This window comes from Metopolophium dirhodum, chromosome 1, assembly GCF_019925205.1.
Source record: "Metopolophium dirhodum isolate CAU chromosome 1, ASM1992520v1, whole genome shotgun sequence".
NCBI lineage: Eukaryota > Metazoa > Arthropoda > Insecta > Hemiptera > Aphididae > Metopolophium > Metopolophium dirhodum.
The window spans coordinates 47,177,843-47,188,980 of NC_083560.1; the positions used below are offsets into that span (position 1 = coordinate 47,177,843).

Below are 11,138 nucleotides of genomic sequence, written 5' to 3' on the forward strand. Positions count from 1 at the left end.
AGATCGATTCATTAATAATTTTATCTTCATATTATCTGAAATCAGGATTTCCAATGATGATTTCGGCAGTAGGTGAGGTATACGTAAAGACGTATACTTTGACGAACATAATCATTCGTAGTCTGCGTGACATGCGTGTCTCCATGTATATTTCCGAACGAAATTTTGTAATTTCCGATACTTCCGATATTTGTATATGTCCGAACGAAATATGTCGGAAGAAAGTAATAATATAAAATTAATTACTGGTCAACGAGGTAATTTATTGGTTTAATACTTTTAATTTACGTTTACTTAATATCAATAAGTTATGATCAATCCGATCAAAAGCTTTCTTAATATCAGTATATATCACATCTGTTTGTGTATTCATGTTAAAAGATTCAAAAATGGTTTGTCTGAATGTGGCTAAATTAGTAATGGTTGATCGTTTTGTAAAAATCCATGTTGTTCTTTGATGATAATGTTTTTTAATATAGGAAATAGCTTGTCATTTATTATTTTTGAGAATATCTTAGGTATGATTGATATGTTTGAGATAGGACGATAATTTAAAACGGATGAACGATCTCCTTTTTTAAATAACGCGGAAATGTAAGCTATTTTAAAATAAAATGGAAAAGTTCCAGAGGATAACGATTGTTTGAATAAGTAGTGAATTGGATATGATAATATGAAACTGCAATTATAAAGAAATTTAGGAGATATATTATCTGGACCTCGACATAAATTTATATTTAGATTGTCTAATTCGTAAAATATATCCATTAAAGAAATGTCAATATTGTAAATATTTGGATTTGGTAAAGGTGATGTGTGTACACTCGAAAAATATATATAGTACTATACTTGTAATATATTGTACTACTTTTAGTTATAAAGTTTAAAAAATACATTTTGATTGTAATCGGTTACGATGACATTTTGTATCCACAGTGTATTTTGAATCGTGAACAAATTATACGATAAAATTCGGAGTGCGGGGTAGTATGATATATATATTATTACATTGTAATGTATCTATTACGAATAAATACATAAATATTGCCATTTAAAGCAAAATATATTGATATAATTTGTATTAATCTAAATATAATAATACATTATATGTAGGTATGAAAAAATATTTATTTATAATTAAATAACTATTAAATATCTATTAAAAAATTATGATTTTTATTATCTTTTAATGTGATAAAAATATAAAATTCAAGTTTCCGTCAACCATTTGTTTAAATAAAGTATAACTGTTTCACGAGCTTTCGATAACTCTGGTGGGTCTCTGGAACTAGAAGGATATAGATCTGCACAATGCGATACTCCTAAAAATATATAATTTGTTTTAATATTAAACGACATTTTTAATTAAAAAAATTAGATTAACATGATAAAAGTTTAAAGATTACCTTCAATGAAAATTGATATGGAATCGTCTGATTCCGGTTCAGTAAGACCTAATCCGTTCCATGGATCGAAAGATCCGTGTAAATAAATAACCCGGCTTGTTGTGTTTTTTAAGCCATGGTACATCATAGTTGTCTTGTGAACTGCCTTTTCCAATTCATTTAAATTAAAACTAAACAAAATAATTTAGTATCTTTAAAATATTAACTTATGAAGTATTATTTTTCTTCATTCCATAGATCTCAAGATTAATTTATTAATTTGGCATAGTGGAATCCTGATACGACCCTATAACCAATTCAACTATAATGTTAATATATAATTGTCTTATATGTTGACTGCCTAAAAAATAAACTCCATCAACCGGAAATAACAATGTTTATTATGTATAAATATTAAATATTAGAATTCAATTTTGAATTTGATAGCACAATTTGTTAACAAATGTTGAAATGTTTATAACTTTTTCAAGTTATTAAATACCTATGGAATAAAATTACTCAGGGAAACTTATTAAAAGTGCTTATTAAAAAATCTGAGGGTTTTCCAAAATCTTCTCTAGATAACTCATTAAAATACGCTACAGATCTCGGTACATAATTCGTTTTAATAAATTCAGTATCAGAAATTAACCCTACACTAAAAAACTCATAGGTACGTTTTATGAATAAAATATATAATTTTTAAGATATTTTTTTATCAACTTACTACTCTCCAAAAACATCAGTGCACAAATCGGTGAAAAAGTCAATTGGTATGGTATTACCAAATAAGTGATCTTCTTCATTGGATGTTACAAAATTGCCTATCTCTGTACAGAGTTGGTAAAACCATTGTCGATCTGAAATAAAATAGTTTTCTTATTATAGTTCTAACATAAATAGTACTTAACAAAATATAGTCATTCGATAAATTTATCTGTTCGGTATGGAGTTTCGTTAAAATTGTTTCCAAACAACGTCAATGTTATAGAAATAATTTTGATAAATTATTCCTATGATATAACGCATAACCATTTTGACTTATTTTGAGTATTGCGAAAAAATAAAAATATAATAATTATACTATACATGTCTATATATACAGTGTAATTTTGTAGGTATGCTCACCCCAATTTTACCCTTAATTGAACCTACACTTATTCAAATGATGTTTTTAAGAATTTTTAAGTATAGGTTATTTGTGTATACTAATGATTATATATTTTAAAATTTCTGATATTTTTTTACTACTTAAGGATTATCCTGTGGCGATACAAAATTTATTTTTCAAATGAACCCCCCTCCCCTTATTTTTTTACTGAATATTATTATTTTATCGTATGATTTGCTTGATGTATCAAAATCGAAATTCTAATGCGTAATTTCTGAGTTATTATATAATGTTTATACTAAGAATAATAGTCCTTAAAAATGATTTTATAAAAATAAAAACTATATGTAATATTCACTGTAGCTACCTATATTAATGAAGTCTCAATACCTGAACGGGAAAAAAATAATATATTAAATGAGTACCGGGTATAAACGAGAAATATACTAATTGAGTCCGTGGTTAGAAAATCAAAAATAAACTAGTTGAGTCCGAGGATAATTTTGAGTTGAGTGAAGTATAAAATCAACCATATATTAATATACGTATATGGAGACAACTATCTACGTGATGTAATTGTTATGGCTTTCGTCAGATAATAATATAAACATAATATAATATAATATATAGACCGGGAATTTTTAATTTAATTTCTATCTTAGCTAGTATAATAATATTTTACAGTCTACCGATATCATTATATTATAACTTTTAAACAAAATACGAGTCCAATAAAATACGTTTCCCACAAAATATTTTATTAAAAACAATACGGTTTCATCAAAATATGGTTCTGACAAAATTCGATTTAAAAAATGCCTATAAAATATTGTACCAATAAAATATTTTTCTAACAAAATACGGTTCCGACAGAATATGGTTACGACAAAATATTTTCCAGAATCCCCGAGATCGACGAGATCTGTTAATAATCAATTAGCCCTTATTAATTATATTTGATCAAAAAATTACTAACCTCCTGATTTTACTGATCCTTGGTGCCAATATATTTCTGAATTGGATTTAAGTGATGATTGGTATGAATACGATGAACATTTTCTTTTGAATACATGTCTTATTCTTCTGTGGTAAAATACATATCGATCAAACTGAGAAAAATATGCATATAAATCATTATTTTATCGGTTCTTAGTTATTAAATTACATCAATCACTCAGTTATAGGGATATAGACATTATAGGTATATATAGTTAAGCAGCCATCATACTGTCAGATTGATAATTTATTTTCTATGAATACTTATAAAAATATGTTCTATTAAAATACTGATTTGTTCTGCCAGTAGCTACTATAATATTACTCAACATTTTAAATCATGTTTGAAAAATTAACATTGTATTATATTGTACATTTTTTTAAACGTTCGACAAAAAATTATTCGAGGGCTTCTCTACTTGTGAATAAGTGTATTTATTATGACAATAGCAGTTAAAATCTATAGTTCATCGACAGTCAGGAATATATCACTTGGCATTTGACCAAAATAATTGAAAAATATCATCCATACGATAATGTTAGTTAGGTAGGTACATATTTGATTTTCAGGTAAGATATTAGATTATAAATAATAAAACAAAATCTAGCTACAACAGTGTGATAGTTAAGTAATGCTCTGTTCATAATCATAAACATACATATATAATATATATATATATATATACTTGATAATTATATTTTAATATATTTATAACTAAATTTCTAATTAATAAAATACTTACTGGGTTTCCTAATGACTTATCTGACATATGATCACATAATGCTGTTATTGATAAATCCGCTTTTTCCATATTTGAGTAATACCGGTTGTCTTTATTGTATTGTATAGTTTCTGCAATGGGTAAAGATAATTGTTGAAACAATTGTCTTACATCTCTTTTAACATCTGTGTTTATACGATAGCATGCTCTGAAATTATATAATTAAAATTTACGTTTATAATTACCTAGAAGAGGCAAGTGTTTTAATATTAATTAATAATTGTGTACATATAAATAACTATCATACTTGAATTTGCTTTGAACATATTTTGTTCCATTTTCAGATTCTAACAAATCGCTAATCATCATAGTTGCTTGTCTTATATTAGAAACACATTTTGGATTATAATCTGATAATGCTTTTTCGGCAACCTTAAAATAATCTATGAAAATAAAAGATCTCCACATTATACACTTTTCATTTAAGACCACCTCAAAGAAAGTGAATGTTAAGCAAATAATCTGCAATACATTGTACTTATATATGGCATATTATGGCGTACCTACTACATAAGGTCCTGTTTAATTTAACTTATTTGGTTAAAATATATTATAATGCTTACACTATACTAACTTAAAACGATATTATATGTCATAGGAATTTAAAATGTTTAATATATGTATTAGGTATATTAAGTTGTTGTAGAAGACTAAATAAAATATTATCAAACAATGCGTTATTATAATGGTGTAGTTAGTACCTACCTATATTATCTATTCTCGTCTTTATAACACTACTCGACGAAACTGCAGCATATACGAGATGTGGATATGTACTTCTTGCCCAGGCAGCTAAACTTCCTGGATAAGATCCTCCAAATAATACCCATTTACTGTTACGCAATTGGTTTTGAGATCTATCCTTTATAAATGCTGCCACATCAGCCAATGCTTGTTTAATAGTCAAGTACGCTAAATTGGTAGTATTTAAATTACTGAAACATAATATGATTATTATTTAATACAATTTTTAGTTATTATGTTATTTTAGATATCAATATATTTTGATCTATGGGTTAATGCTTAACATTGTATCATTAAATTAAATTATTACCTAAAATTTTTATAATAATTGACTATATAGTTAATGCTAGGTTATACAAGTAGTTACTAAAAATTTTTAAAATTACCTTTTTCAAATGTAGCGCAACTATGAGGGGGGGGGGGGGGGGTAAGAACTGTAACCCCTCACAAAACATTTTTTTAAACAAATTATGCAGTACTAATCTATAAATTAATATACAAATTGTTAGTAATAAAATATGCTGACGTCTTCGCTCAGCATCGTTTTTCGTATACAATGGTCTTATATCATTGAATTCAAATGTAATATATCCGTTACACTGACTTCTCTAGAAACCTACTATATAGCAGAGTGGTACCCTCTTGCCAAACTTTTTTAGTAGTGTTTTGACACATCATAATATGTATATGTCAATGGCAATCAAAATTTTTTTTAAATCAAAATAAATAATAACTAAAATGCATCGCGATTAATGAGAATAGATTACTATACTGATAGACTGGCTTTACCTCTAGATAAACTGTAGGCCTGTAAAAGTGGCTGATCAAATATTCATCAATGGATTACCCTATAATTTCATACATTTTTTATCTTGTACAACTTACAATAATATTGTATTTATAGCCAATTATTTAAGTATAGGTACAGTTTATTATGCATACCATCAAGTGGGTACCTACAATTGTATAACTGTCTTTTTGCCTTTATAATAATTTAATAATAAACAATATTTATAAAGATAGTTTATAAACCCCAGTTAACTAAAAAAAGAAAAACACTTATATTAATGAGAAATCTGTGTATACAATATTGTTTTTAAGTACTAACTTGTCACTTAATGTTCTTAACGTTGACATAACTTCTAACAAAAGTTAATTATTTATATTAATTTTCTCACTTGGTTCATAATGCACATGATCAGCTTGTACATTATTATTTTGGCTTATAATATTTTTTGATTATTATTTATTGTAACTATATTATACCATTATAAATATACTGTATTTGGCTATTCAATTGTACGTAACTTATTTAAATAAAGTACCTATTTATTTTGAATTAAAACGGAAGGTGTTCATTATAGTTATTGATTTGAGTACCTGCCTACCAGACAGTGTACAGTATAATAATACTAATTATAAAGGCAATCACTTAGATTTATAATTATTTTATCCCTCTAAACAGCACTCACTCAGTGGGATAGCTCTCTCCATAATACCGATGTTCTAATTGAAAACACATGGCATTAAATTTTTCAGCGTATTCCATCATAGACCCATCTTTCATCCATGTTTTTGAAATTTTTTCTTCTCCTCCCAATAACAAAAAAACTGGTCCACCAGGTTTATGGTATTCTGAACGAGCTTGATATCTCTAAAAAATGCAATTATATTATTATTGTTAGGATGACTAACTTATTATTGTTAGGATCATATTAAGGCTTATCATATAAAATGTAATTAATTAATACCTGCTTCCACGTTCTGTTGTCAGTAGGATTAAAATGATCCAGTTTCTGTACAATAAAATCCTCTGTGACGAAGTTCAAGCCTGCTGCTTTTAATGAAGTACCAATTAAGGATGGACGTGCATTTGGTTCTCCTATGCCCACTAGTCTTGTGAAACTGCTAAAATGAGCAGATCCACCACACCAAAGGCAACACCAAATCAAGCAAAATATTAGTCTCATTTTTCAAATTGAAATCCGCTAACTGAAAAAATTAAAACTTGTGTTAATGTTATACTTAGGCAGTAGGTTAGTAAAACATAAATATTAGAGTTGTAATAGACCGGTTTTATTAAAATCTAAAAACGGAAAATGTGGTTCAATAAAACTAATTAAAATCATAAGTTTTTATTATACATTGTGTACTTCGTTACTCACTTATTATTTCTCTAGGTACAATAGGTACCTACATACTATTTGTTTAATACTAATGATAAAGTATAAATATATAATCAGTGGCGTGCCCAGGAATTTTAAATGGGTTTGGGACAAAATTTTTTTTTAAATAAACAAAAAAAAGCGGGTAAGTGGAAGTCGCTCTGCTGTACAGTAGGCTACAAGTGGGTGACTGTAAATTTAAATTCAATGATATATATTATCATGTGTGCAAAAAACGGTTCTGAGCAGACACGGTTTGGCAGTCTACGATATTTTATATGATATTGATATTGTTATATTGTCTCCATTCAGAATCATTTTTCTTATACAATGATATTATATCATTGAATTCAAGCTTAATACAATCCATTAAACATTCACCCACTTGTAACCTACTGTACAGCAAAGTGACATCCATTTACCCGCTTTTTAAATTTTCAAGTTCGATACATTTTGTCGAAATTAAAACTTTAAATATTTATAAAAAAATTGTGCATATGCATTTTTAATATTTTTTAACTGCTATTGTAAAAAAATATTAGGAGCCGTGTATTCTATTTTCACGCGTTTGAATCAAACAAATAAAAATGTATTGATATATATATATTATATAAAAAAAAATACAACATATGAAAATCAATAAATGAGAAATCTAGTAAATACCCATTGATGTTCAAAAACGCTCATAAAAATTTAATTTGACTTTCCAGTAAACATTTTTTTTTTTTTGATAAAGGTAGACAAAATTATGGGGAATCTTGTATTAAATTATCAAATTTTAAATAGTTAGATTTAAAAATAAAAATTTTTATGAATTTCTAAATCTGCACATTTTTGTGATTTTTACGTAATTTGTCAAAATTCGAACTAAATGCTTATAAAAAAAAAATTGTGACTATTTTTAATATTTTTCAACTGCCATTGTAAGAATATATTAGGAGCCTCGTATTAAATTTCAAGCTTGTTGATTCAAAGAAGAAAATTAATAATTAATACAAATCAATGACTCTAAACAGCTGTAATAAGTGGTTTTTTGTAGGTCAACAAAAAAAAGACAATGGGGGGATATAAGCCCCCCTGAGCACGTCACTGTATATAGTACTATACTAATAATTGTTGATAAAATAATTGAATCTGCGATTGATAAATCCACAACTATTGTATGTTAGAAAACGCCAAAAATAAATGTCTGAAAGAGTGGATGACTAATGGATTAACCTCTGCTCGCCGTAAACATTATCTCTCAATGAAATACAAAAATACCCTAACAGTCTAAGGTTAGATTTGTATTATAAAAAGTACAAGATTAAATTTACAAAAACTGCAAGGCTAGCAAAATTAAAATTGTATGAACAGAAATATAAAAATGTGAGTTCTAATCTAAAATTAACATAGAAACTAATAAATTAAGTAACTGGTTTTAAATGTAGATCTAAAGATGAAATAATCAAATTGAAAAATAATGAAACAGAAATAAATGCCAGAAAGGATCCAATAAGATCATCAAATATGTTCAATGATTTTTTAATTAATATTATTAATAATATAGGTAGGTGCCTCATATTATATGCCAATCAATAAAGAAATGAGTCGTAAACGTAAAAATATTTCTTAAATACATAATATAAAAAAAAACAGTTAAAATAAATTAAGTAAATGTTAACTCATGATTAATTAATTATGGTGTACCACAAGGTAGTATTTTGGAACCAATTCTTTTTATTCAATAAAATATTAATGAAATCTATTATGCCAGTATTGATGGATCAATAGTACGTCTTGGGATGGAGTATATGAGAAGGCCTACAGAGGTTTTAGTCAGTTACCACTTACCATAATATAGCTTAAGTGATGGAAATATAATATATAAAATGTAGAAAAACTGTGTTTATGCCGTTTTCATTAAACAAATATGTTTTTAATTATAACACTATTTCAATATTCGGCTATGGCATCAACAAAATTTGTAATTTACAAACCTGTACAATTATTAAAAAGTTTAAAAACATCGACACCTACTGACGATACTTATGTGCAGTTTTTGATATTAATTGAAAATGGAATTAACTAATTAAAAATCTATTAGGCAAGCTATACCTTTCGCAACATAAAAGTAAGTCAACGGCAAAATATGGTTCCTAAACACACTGTGAAAATAATATTAACTATGCACTATATCAATTGACAGGAATAATGAAACTTCATAAATTTTTACGTTTTTACATTATATTAATTCAAAATTGTTAAACATTTTGTATATTATAGGCTCCAACCGAGGCAAAGTAAACTTTTTTTTTTATCAAATCATATATTATCTCTAAATTTTTTTAATTGAACCACTAGAAGTACCTTAACTTTTGTTAGTCGCTAAAGACGTTTTGATAAAAAATGTATAGGGTTTGTATGGACCTTAAAGTACAAACTATATTTGTGCATACATTGTATAAGAGCTCTACATTTTTTTATTACAAAATATACTCACTTATTTTGATATGCAGATTGGAGAATTTTACTTAACAGACTTTTGGCACAAGCTATCGAAATAACTTCCAATTGAAATCCAACTATCATACTGTAAATATTTTGTTACGTTATAAAGCATTTCATCAAGGTTACAAGGTTTAGATATGCCTAATTACAAACATTTTACTAGTTGTAAAATAATTTAATTTACTGCGTGCAAATATACTTAATGTGCCATTTAATTGTGCCCATTAATAGTATATTTATGCCGATAATGGGACCAACTCCGCGCCACCTGCACCGTTTCATCTTTCCAAACCTCCACATCTTCACACCACCACTGCCTTCACTGAAACCCTCGTCGTCACCTTTGTCTACCTCCCGATCTGGCACGTTACCAGCATAATATATTTATTAGAGATGTTCTGGGTAGAAAATCTGGTATTAAACCAGGTACCGAGTATTGGCCGGGTAAAACTTTTAGTACTAATCGGGTATCGAGTATTGGCCGAGTAAAAATTTTGCATTTTGCATCAAAAAATTATAATATATAAACGTTAAACAGTAAACACGAGATTTAATTTTGTAATTCGTAGAAGAATAACATGATTTGTTTATAATCAACTGGCTATTGTAAATCGGTTCAATTATTCCATTATGTACCAAAATAAATTATAATTTATTACTCGAGAATTTTAGACTTCTCCCGTTACATTAATTATAGGTATGCATGTATTTATAAATAGATTATCAGCGTTTGCCATTGGATATGCGTCGAGTAAAAATTTAGTATTTTTCCGGGTACCGAGTAATTGTCGGGTAAAAATACGGGTATTACGCCGGGTACCGAGTAAGAGCCGTGTATTAAATATGATATCGAGTACCCGGTCATCGAGTAATTGCCGGGTACCCGGAACATCTCTAATATTTATATCCACGCAAGCATACGGGAATCATAAATGTATTAGATGACTGTTTGGGTAAGTGGCGAAGTCATAGGTGCAACTAGACCTATATTTTTAGGGGTGCACAAATTGTAAAGAATTCCCAGACCCACACTGCATATTATACAGGGTGTGACAGGAAAATCCAACAAAAAAAAAAAATTACGCCACTTAAACGTATTACAAAATTTGTGACAAAAAATATTTTGAAAAAAGTGATTAGGTACGTTCTAAATTAATTTTCTAAATGTTTATATTTTAAAATGTTCTAAAAAATAAACTACTTGACTTAGATAAATGTTTTTACCATTCAAATTGTTCTTATAATGAGATTTACAAATTAGTTATTTTGAATTTTTCCAAAAATTTAAATTAAATTTAAAATTTTTAATTTTCAAAGTAAAAAAATAAATTTTTTTTTATTATACGTATAACTAGCGCAAAAGACTACAACTATATATAAAAAAAATTAAAAATATTGATTGGAACAAAAGTTATTTCATCTAGCAAGTCTTTTCTGTATACAGTATACTTATTCACAATAATTT

General features: G+C 27.2%; 1 protein-coding gene across 1 annotated transcript; it reads right to left on the reverse strand.

The window, feature by feature from the left end:
- Positions 1 to 1,209: 1,209 nt before the first annotated feature.
- LOC132936961 (putative serine protease K12H4.7) lies at positions 1,210 to 6,988 on the reverse strand. Its single transcript, XM_061003775.1, has 9 exons — positions 6,770 to 6,988; positions 6,491 to 6,672; positions 4,980 to 5,209; positions 4,522 to 4,657; positions 4,236 to 4,422; positions 3,473 to 3,605; positions 2,113 to 2,245; positions 1,407 to 1,576; positions 1,210 to 1,322 (listed from the first exon to the last, which is right to left on the reverse strand). The coding sequence occupies exons 1-9, from the start codon at positions 6,986 to 6,988 to the stop codon at positions 1,210 to 1,212; spliced, it is 1,503 nt and encodes a 500-aa protein (XP_060859758.1).
- Between the last annotated feature and the right edge of the window lie 4,150 nt (positions 6,989 to 11,138).

Coding starts and splice junctions, on each gene's coding strand:
- LOC132936961 (XM_061003775.1), bottom strand. CDS start 6,988: ATGAGACTAATATTTTGCTTGATTTGGTGTTGCCTTTGGTGTGGTGGA. Junction 4,658..4,979: donor GACGAGAATAGATAATATAG/GTAGGTACTAAC, acceptor TTATTTTCATAG/ATTATTTTAAGGTTGCCGAA. Junction 1,323..1,406: donor CATATCAATTTTCATTGAAG/GTAATCTTTAAA, acceptor ATATATTTTTAG/GAGTATCGCATTGTGCAGAT.